This window comes from Ursus maritimus, unplaced genomic scaffold (genome assembly GCF_017311325.1).
Source record: "Ursus maritimus isolate PB19 unplaced genomic scaffold, ASM1731132v1 scaffold_11, whole genome shotgun sequence".
In the NCBI taxonomy this organism is placed as follows: Eukaryota; Metazoa; Chordata; class Mammalia; order Carnivora; family Ursidae; genus Ursus; species Ursus maritimus.
Window position 1 is genome coordinate 9,936,521 of NW_024423453.1, and position 17,901 is coordinate 9,954,421.

General features: G+C 33.9%; 1 protein-coding gene across 1 annotated transcript in view; it reads right to left on the reverse strand.

Annotated features, from left to right (window-relative positions):
• Window positions 1-9,153, reverse strand: part of LOC103661767 (N-deacetylase and N-sulfotransferase 4) — a 237,915-nt gene extending 228,762 nt beyond the window's left edge. Inside the window, exon 1 of the mRNA XM_008689458.1 lies at window positions 8,176-9,153. Within this exon, the coding sequence (XP_008687680.1) occupies window positions 8,176-9,153 (978 nt within the window). The remainder of the gene's footprint in view (window positions 1-8,175) is intronic.
• Between the last annotated feature and the right edge of the window lie 8,748 nt (window positions 9,154-17,901).

Genomic DNA, 17,901 nt, shown 5'->3' on the forward strand with positions numbered 1-17,901 from the left:
AATTATTCTGAGCAGAAAATCATCAATTGGTAACAAGTTTTGCTTTAAAATATGCTTTTTAAAGAAGTAATAATTAGCTGATAGCCAGAAAACAGGTTTAAATGAAAGTAATGCCTCTAAAACCCTTGTTTGCAACAAAAACGCAGGCATGTTCAGAATGAACACTGCCATCAAGAGAATAAACACATAAAAACCAAATAAAAATCTTTCATTAAAATATAATTTCTGGAAACTATAACTAAAAATGAGGATTTAGCTTCCTTGTTCTTTTTATACTTACCCCCTGTACATCACTCCACATTTCAGGGATATTTATGGTAAAGAGTCATTTGGTACACCTCACAGTCGAGTTAGGAGGGGATCATATCGCAATTCAGGTCATAATTTAAGGTCATAATGTAATCGAGGTCATAAATAAGAAGGAAATAGAATTCAAACTGCCAAATTCCAGATAAATGATTGTTGCCTTGTCTGTTGCATGAAGATCGTGCTGTTCTCAGTTAGGCATTTCTTTAATTTTATTCCTCTGGACCACCAGCATTTATTGAGGTTTCAGGCTTTCTTCCATATAATTAATGAAGAGGCTGTCGGATGGCTACTATCTTAGTACATGGAACAATTTTCCTCTATATGAAACTAACTTGGCATAATCTTGGGTTTATTACAGGATATCCAAAAGATGCATTCATCCGGTTTTCCTTCTTTGATTCATTTCCCTTTAGTCATCATCACTGAGATTAAGCTTGATGATTTCTAAATCTATACTGCCACCTCTGACAGCGTCCAAAAATTAAGACTTGCTTTTTTAAATGCTTACATCTGAATAACCCACATTAAATCATTAGACCTTAAACCGAACCCCTAATTTCCCAACACCCTTTCTTCTGCCTGATTCTGCGTATGTTAATGTATTCACCAGGAAAAACCATGATGCCATCACATCTCCACCTTTTTCTCTGTTTCTCCATTAAGTATGTGCCCCTGTCAATTCAACTTCTGCATGGGCTCTCCCAATCTCCCCTTTACATCCTAACTGCCACCAAACTAAATCGAGTAAATCTTACAGTTCAGGTTCTGTCCTAGTAACTTTCCACATCTTAACTCATTAAGGGCTCACTATAATGCTAAGAAGTGGGTCTTTTTACATCAGTGTTCCAGATCTATCATCTGAGAATTCGAGAGGTTAATAAACATGCCCCAAGTTAACTGATTACTGCTGGCACTGAGACTCAAGCCCAAATCCACACCACTGTTTTCTAAAAGAAAGCTTAGACATTTGTGACAGTCTGGGTTCGTTTGCTCTGCCACTTATTAGCTGGATGAGTATCTTGATATTGCCAAGCCTCATTTTATTCATTCCGCAAATGTACAAAATATTTCCTCTTAGTGTCGTTGTATTAAATGATATACTTCCTATTAATGATTAGCACAGTGCTTAATGCATATTAATACACTAAATAAATATTTTAAAAATAGAAATATGTAAGAATTATTATTTCTTTATTGTTGTAATATGTTCTTTAAGAGGTCTCGACAAAAAACATATCCCTGGTTCAAACAACATATTTTTCTTCAATCCCAGCTCTGATCATGTTACTTTCCGATTTAAAATTTTCAGTGACTCAAATAGTATCCTTCTGCCAACAAAATTCTATATTGTGGCCACAACCAGTATCTTCAGCATTTAATAATACTTAACTTTACTTTCTTACTTAATCATCTAACCAACACAGACAACTTACCATTTCCCCAACTCTGATATTTTTAGCCAAATCTTAGCTTGGGCTGATCCATTGACCATGAATATACCTCCCCCTCTAGATTTGTTAGTGTTCTGTCATACTATGACAGAGAACTCAAATGCTACCTCCTCCATGAAATTTCCCTAATTCCTAGAAGAAATACTATAGCCCCTTCTTTGTTCCCATTGCCCACATTTTGTCATGGTATATATTGCATTCTACCTTGTAATGCAGATAATTGTGAACATGCCCTGCCTATACTAATGAAATCAAGAATGAATATTTTATGTTTGTGTAAATTCTATAATAAAAAAAATTGACACTTGGAGCCCATAGATGACAAATAATGACTTCTCACCTATATACAGATATGAAGTTGATACACAAAATAGAAGTGTTTTAGTTAAATGCCCAATTTGGAAGGTATATTGATAGTATTATTTTCTCTTTTTTTTCCCCATTCTTATCATTTAAAAGTGTACTTTTATATCACTTTGGTAATTTTTTAAGTAGAGACTCTTTCACTTCCATAAATAAATCTTTTTTTGGAAGAGATAGTTTTTTCTTCCATTGACAATGTCAAATGTATGGTGCCACATGAAAACATTCAGAAGAAAATCTGAGACATTTACATTGAACTTATAAATGAAAGAAGGAAAATTTTTATTAAATACATCTATATGGTGGCTGTCCTCTTCCCAAGCCTAGAAACAAAATTCAAGTTTTGTTTGAGTTTTTTGAGATCACTACTAACTTTGACAAAATACATTACATAGAGCATCTCTTTTCAGTCAAGCCAAACTCAGCTTACAAAAATATTTTAATTGACACAGTGATTCCAACTATGTTTATATAGAAAATGAAATCATTCTTACAATAAGCCTCTGATAGTGTCCGCTTATCTTTTGAACCAACTGAGCATCTTCAAATAGTACACCTAATTCTTGCAGCTGGGCATCTAAGGATTCCATGAGATACTAAATGCAGTCCTTTCCTTAGAGTCCTAAGGATTAAGGAGTTCTAGGTCAGTGTCAGGGCTGCAATTTCAGCAAGTCCTGCTGATGGCTCCTCTCTTCTGTACAGCATTAGTGTTATGCCTGAGCTCCTGCCTTCCAAGTTCCCTGTCACGTTCCCTATGCTGAACTCCATGTTGTCATATGTTGTCACATCCTACCTTTCTTCTATGATTAGGGCACTGCCTTCTGTGCCATTTTTCTCAGGTAGAAGACTTTCTTTGCCTGCAGACTAATCCCAGGACTGGGTACCTTCAGTCTGTTGTAAAATATTTTTGATAAAACTTATCCCATCTGCATGGACCACTACTTATTTGGTATGCTACCCTTACTGATTGCATGTCGTGCTTACTTAGAAACTGACAAAGAACTTTCAGATGCTACTTGTTTGGTTGTCTGACTGGGCCATCCATTCAACCTTATTGCGTGGACTGTTCTGCATTGCTGAATCTACACTGGTTGATCTGTGTCAAATCTGGATTCCATTTATCATATATAATTGTTACTTTTCAGCTCCTTTTTTGATAGCGATCCATTCAGTCTAGTATATCAAGGATTCTAAAAAAAAATGTTTCCCTGTTAATTTGTCAGATATAGCCATCTGTTTCAGTTTTAATTATAAAATGTTAGAAAACTAATCTTTTCAATTATCAATGTAGCCTCTCATCTTCTGTGTCAATATTCATAGCACCAATAAGTTCCTGTTTTCTTAGATCATGACTTTAGAAATCATAAGATTTTTTTTTCTTTTTCTCTTTCAACCCTATTCAAATGATTAATCAAGATTTTAACATTTTCTTCTGTGATAGGTTTTTTCTTTCCTATTCATAGCAAACTGATCCCTGTTAAATGTGATAATTCCTACAAATGTTTGAACTGAGATTTTATTTAAATATTTACATTAACAATAGAAAAAAAACTGCTCAAATATTTTCATTGTATCATTTTCTTGTGTAAAAGTGGCTTTCAAATAGCTACTGGAAGTAACCAAAACTCATTTACCTGTATTGTAAGATCCTTTATTAATTGTCTCCTTTATATCTATTAACTTAACATCTTTCATGTCTCGGTCATTCAATTAGCACAATTTCTTTTGCACTTTAACTCTTTGAACATATGATTTTCAAATCAGGAAATACGTAGTCAAATAAATGTATGAAAATATCCAGGTTAAGATATTGCTAAATTGTTTTATCTGGATCAAGCCTTAACACTAGTTGAGGGTACAGATCCATTAAAAACACCATGTGGAGGTGAAAAAAAAAAAAGAAACCAATTAGCTTGCTGACCTTCTTCTTTGTTCTGTTTTGTTTTATTTTGTTTTGTTTTTTGATTCCAGGTTTACAACATAGATTTTTTTTCTAGTTCTGCCCCCTACTTAAAATATACAAGACATTTGTTTTGAGACAAACCTCAAAACTACCCTTAAATTATTTTTCTTAATGTAGTAAATCGATTCTATGACTAATTAGTCCTGCACTCACCAAACAGTTAAAGACAGCATAATAATTGTCAATGAAATGTTTTCAAATCATGTCTAAGTTTCCTTGTTATGTACTCTCTCTTATGTACATATATGAGAAAAACTGTCTCATTGTTTAATTTTGGAGTTGGCTCATGTACATGAAGATGCTAAGTGAGGGTTAAGGCCAACGATTATTCAGGGACTCAACTTAGGGAGAAATTCCCATCTACTGGGGTCATTAGGACAGGTATCACCTTCTCATAAGAAGTAGGAATTAAGATATCTTTTGAAATATAGATAGACTCAAAGAACGTACTTTAGTCAAGGCACAGAAACTGAGAAAAGAGGTCAAGGTAGACATGAACAAGCTATAGCTGAGGAATAGACAGTGGGCTAGCCTAGTACAAGCAGTATGTATTGAGAAATAGTAAGAATAAATGTTGAGAAGGTAAATTGAACTGGACCATAAAGAAACCTTAAAATGAGAAGTTTAGATTTATTAGACAGATAATGTCTTATAGTCTTATATACGGTAGATGTTCAATAAATAAATATATATGTATGTATATATATATTTCTTTAAGAAATGTAAAGACACATAAAAATGCTAATAATGATGTTTTTTGCCAACAGAGAAAGTAACAACAGGTCACAGAATTGATTAAAGCACTACAATTATTGATAGCATCAATAATAAATCTGATTTCATTGCCCATGTGGAAGCTTACATTCACCATGTTCATGTTTTCAAAGCCCTTATTGGGAAAGAACATGTATTCTATCTTAGGAAACTATGAAAAAAGAACATATTAACTCTATCAAACATCTATGACTATACAAAATGTTCCAACTAAGGGTAAAGCATTTTCCATAGAAATCAAATTAGTGGGCTGCAAGAAGTTTTTTTAAATTAAAATTTAAATAATCAGTATAGCCCTTTATTATTTTTGCTTTCCCTAAAAATGCATTATTGCTCAACTAATCACATTTGGAATGAACATTACATACATGTAATTAAGGCCATTATAAAAATGACAGTTGTTTTCAATACTAGTAAAGTATAAGTTCAAGTGTATAAGACATCACCCTAAATAGCCTGAGGTCATCCTGCTAATAGAAGTTTAGATGTACACAAATATTTTGTGATTGCCTGTAAGACCACACAGAAATATTACCAGGCCAAAACATGACCATATTCTCTGAATCTATTGATACTAATATTTTACAATCATTTGAAATATAGTTTCTAGAAGATTATATACATGAAAAATTTTTCTCTTATATCTTGAGTTTTTATATATATGATAAAATTTTGGCAACAATTAGATAATAGTTACTGCAAATGCATGAGCTTAATTTTGTTTGCCTTGGAAATGAACCTACTGATTTCTACCTCAATGGCTCTGGTTGGAGGAAGGCATGATGAAATCAGATAAAGTATGCAAGTCTCTAAAAGAAGATGCATATATGGTAGCTTGGTTCAGGTGGAACCATGAAGTGAAAAGAACATGGGTTTTCAAGTTCAATAAAAAAAACCCCAAAACTCGTGCTCTTTCTACTGCATCAAATGCTGAGCCTTAAATATGTTATTTCTTAAGCAGTATGATCCAGAATCTCTATCTCAAAATGGGAAAATGTGCTCAAGTTAAAATAGTTTTGGTCAACAGTGTGAGGTGATGTTGCAGGCAAAACTGGGTTTGAATTTGTTGTTAAATCCTCCCAGCTATATGTTCCAGGTTTAATTGTGGGAGTGGCCCAGGGAGAGTCCAATTATGTAAATAACCAAGAATTTTCAACCATGACCCATATGCTTTCCGATATGTGTTCTGTTGAGGAACAGAATACCTCTACTTTCTATTTCAGTATTATATAGAAAAATCTCAGTACCATGCAATACTCTTGTTTTAGAAAATTCAGGAAGAGTTTGAGGGAAGATGGATTTCTCTTCATTTTTACAAGTGAATGAATAAATATTACAATACCAGAAAAGGAGCATGAGAGTGAAGAACATGGGAGTATTGAGAACTTTTCTACATACAATTTAAAATTATTTTCCACAAAATCATATTAATCCAAAAATAAGGTCAAAATAGAAAGTCAAATGTCAAGGACTAGGACTAGAATTTTTATACTTGGAAAACTGTATTTCCTCTTGACCTTTAAGTAAACAAGAGGGTGATAGCCCTCACTTCCAATCAAGTTTCTGATATTCTTTGGTTAACAGTTCTGAGAAAGAATCAGCAACAGCACCAAAAGGGGCAGGAAAAAGTATTTTCTTTAAAGTGACAGTCAGTGTGTGTGTGTGTGTGTGTGTGTGTGTGTGTAGAGTATATAACGAAGATATATGTGCACATACATACACAAACTATGTGTATATCCATATACACATACAACATTTCTGATCCTTTCTCTGCCTATGACATTATTCCAGGTTTTGTTAAATTTCAGTATTTTGTTACTCTGTTTGGGGTTATGTCACTTAAGAAGTCATCAGTGAATATTGTATAATGATAAATAGCTATTTGTTTTTATTGGAGTAAGTGAAATAGCTGAATTTGAACTGAAAATATTTGTTAGAGTTATAAAAGCTTTTTCAATTCATACATTTTGTTAAATTGAAATTAGGAGATCCTCTTCTTTTAGGATGTCAGGATAGGAATCACTTAGAGAACTTTTGAAGCATATAATCTCTTCTTAAGTTTATGATTTTGAAATAAAAATAAAACTAGCATGTATACTAATTAAAGGAATAGTAAATACAAAATAAGTAAGAAAAAAACAGAAAAATCTAGACAGAACTCAAGAGGCATCACTTAATCCCTTTAAAACAATGTCCAAAATGAAATATTTGGGTACCAGTCATGTGATGCTTCATTCAGTGGCTCATTAAAAACAAAATTCACTGGTTCACATGTACTTAAAGATTTTTAAAAAGTGAACTTATATCACCGGTCTTAATCATATTTTACTTTGGTGGTCATAAGGTCTTAGGACGGGGGGAAATGCTGTCATTTTGAAGTAGTATTAAGGTTTCGTCTCGGGGGGGTAAAAAAACAGGAGTTCAAAAAACATGATATGATCTTAACAATCTTTAGTTCTCTTATAATTTTAAGTTGTACTCTATTATTTGTTTATATGTTTGCTAAACTTATTTGTCTAAGAATGAATTTAGTTATATACAGGACAAGACAGGCACAAATAAGAATATTGAATCAAGATGAAAAAGAAGGAATTATTCTCAGAATTACCTAGCTAACCTAGTATACCATATTTCGCTTTTTCTTTATCTAATAGCAATTGCAAGGTGAATTTGTTATATAGTCAATTTGATCATCGCTAGAAGTATGAACACTGCTGTGTTACCCAAAACAATATGATAAATTAGTAAAAGAGATAATAATGGAAGACTTCTGAGTTCTAGTCCAATACACTTTCCCTATAAAACTGTATTTTTGCTCATATCTATATTTACAAGTGTATGAACATTTCATATAAACAAACACTACATTTACTGGAAGTCACAAAAGATCTCGGGTTACTTCTCCACCTTCTATTTCAACCACCATTGTCAAACCCAAGCAGGGCAAGGGGATCCGTGGAGAGATGGAGTTTTATGACTATATTTGTCTTACTGCTACAAACTGCAACATGTGCTAGAATAAGGGAGACAGTTCTCCAGGGTTCCACCTCGGATGGGCAAGGTCTAAGAAGAGACCAGGAGATTAAATTCAAATATTCTTTGGGATATTTTAGTTCTATCCCCTCTGAAGCATCTGGGGTATATATGTGAGGATAGTCAAGGCTTAGTTCAAAATTTTTTTTAAATGCCTAAATAAGTTCAAACATACCACATCTGAAAATTTTGTGTAATTAGGAATCTAAAATATTCAAAATTATATTTTATTAATACCACAGTTAGTGAAATAAAAATTATGTTATTTATAAATGTTCTTACCTTTACATCTTTGACATTCATCCTTGTTCCCTCTTTCCCAACAAAGATATCATCAATATCCACAAGAATATATCTCTCCAAGGACAGTGTCAGCCTCTTCCCTGACAAGAAGGAGATGGCATCTATGAAGATGAGCTTATGTAGCCAAAAGTTTAAGTTGTTGCCAAATAGAACTCGCTGAATTCCATCATGAAGTCCCAGATCTTGAATCACTGTCGCATAGCGTGGTTTGCTGGATAAGGATGAAAGGGATTTTTCTGTCTGTAATTCAGTTAAAAGCACAGGCTGGTAGGTTGAATGATTATATTGGAAAATAGTCCAGTCTTCCCCAGGAAGAGGGCCTTTCTCAACCTTGGGGGCTTTGGTAATATGCAGCAAAGGAGACTGAGGGTTGACAAAACAGTCCTTTAGAGCTAGATTATTGAAAAGGTTTAATGGAAAGCTTTTTAATTGTGTACTTGGTAAGCTGTTCTCATTGGCTTTATGAAAACCAATTATACTAACACTGTATTCCACACAGTATTTTTCTAAAAGCTCTCGATTCCATGAGTCCATGCTGACATACTTCAGAATATTTTCATAAATAACTAAAATATATTTCCCTTTGCCGTTATCTGTAAGAGGAGGTATATCCCCCTTGCCAGGGGCAATGACCATTTGGTACTGAAATTGGCTAGACTCCAAGATAGCTATGATATCTTGACCAAGTTGAGAGTATTGGCTCTCCACAAATAGGAGGACAGTAGGATCAGTTTTGGATGTATCAATAGGTTTAACTGTTTTTAGTTCCAGTGACCGATATGGTAGACTTTTGATGTCAGCACATTCTGCTTCTGCAGTGGTTTCAATAAGTGTCATTTCCTGTTTATAGCCAGAGTAGAGGAAATAGGCAGAAATGACAATGCTCAGCAAGCAAAACGTAGCTAAGAGAACAATCAATGTTCGAAAACTTCTCCGGAGCTTCACAATAAGATTCATTTTTTAAAATACTGCTTTGGAAGTTTATTCCAATTTCTTTTCCTAAAGTGCCATAGTGAATAAAGTGTGAGATGGTGCAAATATCACTCCCCACAAGTTCATGTAACCATTGCAAACCATGTAAAATTTTGAAGGGATCACAAGTTAAGTTAAAGCCGGAAGGCAATGGAGCAGGAGATCAAAATTTGAAGAAGAGATTTTGAACTTGTCCAACACCAAATATTGATGCAGAATCCTTTAAACATCATCTGAAAAAAAAAGGAGAAATGTAATGACCAAGACATAAATAGAAATAGAAACATTTATGTGATATAGATGCTTATATATAAGAAACATATATATTAAAGATAATTTTAGTGTTTTAATATGTTAAAATATTAATAGCCTGAAGTTTACAGTCTAGGTTTTTACTATTAGAATAGATTTTTTTCATGTCCTCAAGAATACAGAACCTTATTTGATTTTGGCAAAGAGTATATATATACACACATATTGAGATCATTTTTCAAACTAGCCATCAAAAAAAAAAAAGAGAGGTAAGAGAGAAAGCTTTAGTGTAAATGTCAATTACCATAAAGATGGCTTCCACAGGACTGGTAAACATTATTTACATAAAAAAATTAGGAAATCAAATATTTGTGTGGGAGTTAGAACAGTGAAACATGCTTTTAAGTATCTGTTAAGTAAGAGTGCCAAGCTGAGGGAATGATTTTGTCTTAAGTATATAGTTGTTACAGGTTTTTCCCTTTAATAACATATCCTTTTCTGAAGTTACAGGGAGACACTGGCCTTCTTCACTGTAACAGCCAAAATAGACAAGATTTCTCCTGTATTCTTAGAAGCAAAGTGAGAGAGAAGCTATGGGAGAAAGAACAAAATGGGAACGACCATCCCCAGACCCTTCTAATAAGAGGCCAGGAACTTAGATGAGAAGGAAAGCTTTGGCATATTTGTCTCAAAGCACATTCCTAAATTTGGCTTACTCCTATAATCACAGTTAAAATGGAATTTTTATTAATTTATTTTTATTCCTTATTAATTTTTATCCAGCTCTCAACTGTTCTATTTCCCTATCATGTTCTTTAGTTCAAAAGAAAAAGAATGTAGATAGAATTTAAAAAAATCTTCCCCAAATGGCTTCATCACAAATGGACATAATTTTCCATTATTAGATTTTTTTTTTGATGGATGACTCTGATTTTTACTGAATTGCTAAAATTTTTCTTCATTCTCCTCAAAACTGTTTTAGACTATTTATGGAATTTTCCATTTCCCAGTTTGCCAAACTAGTGGAAAGCAATAAAAAAGTTCATGCTTTCAATCTGTGATACATATACTTTAATACACAATAATGCTGTATATTATTGACATACAACATCATAAAAATCAAAATAGCTTGTATTATAATGTAAGAGCTGTATATTGTATATATTGTATCATATTGTAAATACTTTATGGGTTTCTGTATTTTGTTTTTTAAATTTAAGGAATCTGTGCAATTAATGATTATTAATGATTAAAAAATGAATGATTAAAAGATTAAATGATTACACTTTATAATATTATGTCACTACTTCCATTTTATGTTTTCATGTTCTGAAATACATTTTTCTTCGTTGATAATTTAAATGAAATTCAATAATAACTTAAAATAACTTTTGTTTATGTCTGAGATTTTGGAAAAAAATTAAAACAACCTCAAAAATCCATAATTTGAAATTTTACAATTTCTACCATTTTAATTCTTCAGATTCTAAATATATATGCATATATATTTAGAAAGAGAGAGAGAAACTTGAATTTTTGCTTGTGAAAGACAGTAAACCAATTTGAAAAACCTTCCCAGTGATTTCATATTTACTTTAAAGGAAAATTAACTTCCATGTCAGGGACTTACTAATACTGGTATCAAATATAATTCTTTAAGATAACTATTTGTTTTCCAAAAACTTTTCAAGTGTTTCAAAATTCTATTACCTATAAATAAATTGAATTGTATTTTACTAAAAACAAATGAAATACAGCAATAAAAAGGCTTTGGTTTGGTTAATATATATAAATGAATTATACCCTATCCTGTGCTTTTATATGTATCTGACAATTTTCATAAAGTCTGCTTTAAAACTAAAAATTAAATATATGTAATAAATATTGAAAGAAATTTGAAATTTGCCAAAGGAAATTATGCAGTCTTGTATTATGTCTATTACTAGACTTCTCCAAGCTTATGTATTTGATTTAGAAATCCATTTAAGCATACATGGAATTAGCCCCATCCCCACCCTTCCACCCCCCATGTCACACACAAGAGCAGAAATCTATTTAATCCACATACTTTGGGGGTTTGCTTAGAATTTAAAAAATAAATTTAGTTGGGAATTTAAAAAGAAACTAAATGTATGAAAAGTTAATACTTTGTTAAATCCTTATCTATTCTGACATTAAAGATGTGATTTTTATTCTTGAACACACAAAAGATGAGATGTCAGTTTTGCATATTAGAACAGCTCATCTTAATATGCAAGTGAAAAAAATTAAAAAGCATATGGAAGAGAATCTGCCAACCAAAAGAAAAATAAAATTTAAATGTGACATTTATTTAATATTATTATGTTCAGAGTTTGAAGAATGATAGATATATATTATCGCCATTGTAGATACGTGAATTTGAATGTGTGAGTGTGAGTGTGAGTGTGTGTGCGTGCGTGTGCGTGTGTGTGTGTGTATGTTTTAACCTAAGGAGTTATCCTTCCCATTCAATTCTCCCACTTACCCTTCCCTAACAAAAATTAGCCAGTGGAAGTGAGGAAGTCTGGACAATAAAAGATGGTATACCAAAGATGTTTACTTATGTTCTATGCTTGAGATAGGAGATGGTTTAGCATTGTATGGATGCCAAAGCGATGTAGTCTATGATTTGTCTGAATCTCTTATTGTGAAATAATAGAAAAAAAAATACACACACACACACGCACACACACACACACACACACACACACATCTGCCCTCCAGTTCCTGGAAGAAAGAACCTAGAACATGTGTAATTTCCTAAGTGATGAGAGTGCTAGGAGCATCTTTTGTTCTAATATTTGGTCTTTGATCCTGGTTCCTGACACAGAGCTCCTAAAGCCCTTGGAATTTCCTGAGTGATAGCAGTATCTTTTGTTCTAATGAGGCAATGCTTGGTGGGTTCCTGGTAGTCCCTAGAAATACCAAGGCCTGTTTAGAAGCTTAGAACTTTCAGCTTTGCCCCCATCCTGGAAATTGGGTCAACGATGGATCATGACCAAATGATGAAGCCTCTATAAAATCCCCAAAATTTTGGGGTCTGGAGAGCTTCCAAGTTGGGAATACATCCACAAACCAGGAAGGTGACAGAGACAGAAACTCCTGCACTTGGGACCCTACCATATCTATCTTATGTATCTCTTCATCTGGCTGTTCATCTGTATTTTTTATCATACAATAAATTGGTAAATGAAAGTAAATGATTCCCAGAGGTGAGTGAGCTTTCCAGCAGACAATCGAATCTGAACCCAAGGTGAGGTCATAAGAATCTTTTTTTTTTTTTTAAAGATTTATTTATTTATTTATTTGACAGAGATAGAGACAGCCAGCGAGAGAGGGAACACAAGCAGGGGGAGTGGGAGAGGAAGAAGCAGGCTCATAGCAGAGGAGCCTGATGTGGGGCTCGATCCCATAACGCCAGGATCACGCCCTGAGCCGAAGGCAGACGCTTAACCTCTGTGCCACCCAGGCGCCCCAGGTCATAAGAATCTTTGATTTGTCTCAAAGTCAGAGAGAAGAACCTGGGATCTACCTCTTGCAATTGGCATCTTAAGTGGGTGGGGTCAGTCTCCAGGGATTGAGTCCTTAACTTGTGGTGTCTGCTCTAACTCTGGGTGGTATCCCAATTGAACTGAATTGTAGGACACCTAGTTGGTGTCACAAAGCACTGCTTGGTGTGGGAAAACCTACATCTAGAGTCAGAAGTGTTACGAGAGTGGTAGTAGAATGAGTGTAAAGAAGAAACACAAGGAGGAAGGAGGAAAACTAAGTTTACTATACACTTACCTACTGCTGTGCCCCTCACAAAGGAAAAAAATAAAATAAAAAGGCAAGGCAGCATCTAAGGTAGGAACACCAACTTAAGAACCTTGGAAAGGTCAAATAAAATTGAGCTCATTTTTAAAAAGACACATATGTTAAATGAGACATATAAAATTAGGGATATTCATTTAAGGATAATTGGTGAAGACATTAAAATGCTGTTCCAAAAGTCTAAAAAGATGTGCCATGTGTTCTTAAGGAGTCTAGGTGGTATGCTGAAGTCTGTACTTTATCTTAATCCAATGCACTGTGCAAGAAGAACCTGAGACCAGTCAGCCACAAAAGGCACAAGCAGGAGCTGTATGCCCTGCTTTCCCTTTACACCATGAAGTCTTCCCTTATAGAACGAATGGACAAATATATGGGTGATCAAGTAAATGGCATCTGTGAAGAGTATCTATTTCCTTAACCATCATACCAAGTGAGTTAAGTAAACTTTGATCCCAAGTCGCCTAAATCTTTCACATGTCCTAATAAGTCCATCATTAAAAATTTGGAAGAGGAGACCTACTCATTATTTTTCGTGACAACCTATCCCCAAAAAAGTGGTGGTGCATGACCCCTGTGCAGGCTTTGGTGAGAAAAAAATAAAGCTTTTAGGTGCCTTCCTTGTTCTTCTTTTTTTCTTTTTTCTTTCCTTTCCTTTCTTTTCTTTTCTTTTCTTTTCTTTTCTTTTCTTTTCTTTTCTTTTCTTTTCTTTTTTCTTTTCTTTTCTTCTAGCCTTCCAAGTGTGACTCATCACCTCAGTGGTAGTGGAATAAATATCTTTCAGAAACTTTCACTCTCTTTGAAGAATAGATAATGTGAAAAAATATTGTTCAGTATATGTATTTTAAAAATGTTCTTTGACTTATTTCCAAAATACATTTATAGATTTAAAAAAAATAGTTTCTGTGAAATCCATTTACCAAGGGTTCTCAATCATTGTAAATTTCTCCTAATCTCTGGTAGCAACATAGAAATTAGTAAACAAAGCAACTATAGAAACTATTACAAGTTATTGCTATTTTTTGGAAAGAAAGAAATTCAGAAGTAAGCTGGGGGCCAGGAATCACAATGAATGTATGAGTGATTGTTTTTTGAAGGTGGTGTCATGAGCTATACAGATTACCACAGAAGTTGATTAAAATTCAGCTGAAGTTGAAAAAAAAAAAAAGCAAAAAAAAAACAAAAACAAAAACAAAAACAAAACCCCTTACAATATTTACCAGCACTTAATGCTGGTAAAAACACAATTGCCAGCATTTAATGAGTGGCCACTACTTGACAGTCACTATGCTACATTTTTTTGCATTCATGATCCTATTTAGTCATTATTAGTCTATTTTTTAAATGAGGAAATGGAGATTTAGAGGATTTAAGAAAGGGTCTGAGACCACACTGTGAGTGATTTTTGATGCCAGGGTTCTATGCTTCACCATTGCATTGGTGAGAAAAACCAAGTTAGATGAAACCAAAAACTTAGCAGTTAGCATAATTAAATAATTTAACCCAAGGACTTCTAGCACTATGTTGAATAATAGTGGTGAGAGTGGGCATCCTTGTCGTGTTCCTGATCTTAAGGGAAAGGCTTCCAGCTTTTCCCCATTGAGAATAATATTTGCAGTAGGCTTTTCATAGATGGCTTTTATGAGATTGAGAAATGTACCCTCTATTCCTACACTCTGAAGAGTTTTAATCAGGAAAGGATGTTGTATTTTGTCAAATGCTTTTTTGGCATCAATTGAGAGGATCATATGGTTCCTGAGTCTTTTCTTGTTGATATGATGTATCACGCTGATTGATTTGCGAATATTGAACCACGCTTGCATACCAAGTATGAATCCCTCTTGATCATGATGGATAATCCTTTTAATGTACTGTTGGATTCCATTAGCAAGTATCTTGTTGAGGATTTTGGCGTTCATATTCATTAGGGAAATCAGTCTGTAATTCTCCTTTTTGAGGGGGTCTTTGCCTGGTTTGGGGATCAAGGTAATATTGGCCTCATAGAATGAGTTTGGTAGCTTTCCTTCTGTTTCTATTTTTTGAAATAGCTTTAGGAGAATAGGTATTATTTCTTCTTTGAATGTTTGGTAGAATTCCCCAGGAAAACCGTCCGGGCCTGGAGTTTTGTTATTTGGAAGGTTGTTTATCACTGACTCAATCTCTTCATAATTAATTGGCCTGTTTAAGGAATCAATTTCTTCCGGTTTCAATCTTGGTAGTTTATAGGTTTCCAGGAAGGATTCCATCTCTTCCAGATTGCTTAGTTTATTGGCATATAGCTGTTGATAAAAATTTCTAATAATCCTTCCAATTTCAATGGTGCTCGTCGTGACCTCTCCTTTTTCATTCATAATTTTAATAATCTGGGTCCTTTCTCTTTTCTTTTGGATAAGTCTTGCCAGTGGTCTGTCAATTTTATTGATTCTCTCAAAGAACCAGCTTCTAGTCCTGTTGATCTGCTCTACTGTACTTCTGGTTTCTGCTTGATTGATTTCAGCTCTAATTTTGGTCAACTGCTTCCTCGTGCGTGGATTAGGCCTGTCCCTCTGTTGCTGTTCCAGCTTCTTGAGGTGAGAATATAAAAACTGCATTTTAGATTTTTCTATTCTTTTGAGTGAGGCTTGGATGGCTATGTATTTCCCCCTTAGGACTGCCTTTGCAGTATCCCATAGGTTTTGGACTGTTGTATTTTCATTCTCATTGGTCTCCATAAATTGTTTAATTTGATTTTTGATTTCCTGGTTTATCGAGTCATTCCTGAGCAGGATGGTTCTTAGTCTCCAAGTGTTTGAGTTTCTTCCAAATTTTTCCTTGTGGTTGAGTTCCAATTTCAGAGCGTTGTGGTCTGAGAATATGCAGGGGATAATTTCAATCTTTTGGTATCGGTTGAGACCTGTTTTGTACAATAGCTAAATCGTGGAAGGAGCCGAGATGCCTTTCAACAGATGACTGGATTAAGAAGTTGTGGTCCATATATACAATGGAATATTACTCAGCTATCAGAAAGAACGAGTTCTCAACATTTGCTACAACATGGACGGCACTGGAGGAGATAATGCTAAGTGAAATAAGTCAAGCAGAGAAAGACAACTATCATATGGTTTCTCTCATCTATGGAACATAAGAACTAGGATGATCAGTAGGGGAAGAAAGGGATAAAGAAAGGGGGGGGTAATCAGAAGGGGGAATGAAACATGAGAGACTATGGACTATGAGAAACAAACTGAGGGCCACAGAGGAGAGGGGGGTAGGGGAATGGGATAGGCCGGTGATGGGTAGTAAGGAGGGCATGTATTGCATGGTGCACTGGGTGTTATACACAACTAATGAATCATCGAGCCTTACATCGGAAACCAGGGATGTACTGTATGGTGACTAACATAATATAATAAAAAATCATTATAAAAAAATAATAATAATTTAACCCAAATATCAGCAAGTTTTATTTCAATTTTAAAAGTTCAGATATTCAAAGACAGAAATACCTACCAAAAATGCAGAAAACAATCTAGACATGAATTGGATTGGCGCAAAAGAAACTGTTGTATGTTGAAATGACCTAAGAATTTGCAATTGTTCGATTTTGACTTTTCATGATACATGGGGTGGGGGGAACATATTTTATCAAGTATCTCATTTTCACACGCTTCATGAGTTTCCTCTTTGATTTTAGGAATATTATAAAGAATTAGCTCATATTTCATATTAATAAAGCAGTGATTTTTAATTAAAAACTGTGTTATGTAAACATTTAACCATTTATTCCCATATATTAATGATACTTGCACTCTCCTGGGGATAATTCCAAAATTTATAATCAACTTTCCAGAAAGAGGCATATTTTTTTCTGAAATTATAGTTCAACAATACATAAATGTGAATGAAATAGACCAGAACAGAAATATTGATGTACCTCATGAAGTGAGTGTAAGTAGAACTTTAGGAAACGTGTGAAAGAAACGTGTGTTTGATAGCTTTGTTTTTTGTGTTTCTGGATCCCAATGAAGGTTATTTCTTTTCTGGGTCAGAATAAAAAATGTTTGAAAAACACCACTCCAGAAGGCAGAGCTAATTCAAATTATTTAACCTGGTTTTAAGAGAATTATAAATATCACACAGGCTTTAGCTAAAGATGAATTTATTCTCTTGAGATTCTGAGTGCTTTCTGAAAATATCCATTATTGATTCAACCGAATTTGAGACTAATTGGTTGATATCATATGGTTTGATCCCTTGGAGCTTCTTTCAGCTTCCAGGCCTCAAAATATTTTGATATATTCAGCAACAACCATACCTATATAACCAGTTGACTATTACTGAACTTTAATGCACTTCATATTTTCTTGATTTCAGTAACATAATATAAATTTATTTTAGGCCCCAAAGTGTGCATTTTTATCAATACAAACTCCTAAAAGTGTCATTTCAAACATAATGATAACATTACTACCACCAGATTATATTGTAACATAATATTATATTAGGCACAGAGCTCTGAGCTATCAGCTATATTCACACCTCAAAAGATTATGAAGGGAACTCAGTAAATAGAAGAGTAAATGTCAGGCAATTTCTTTTATCACCATTTCCTGGAGATGGATGCATAGATAGATGGATAGATAGATAGATAGATAGATAGATAGATAGATA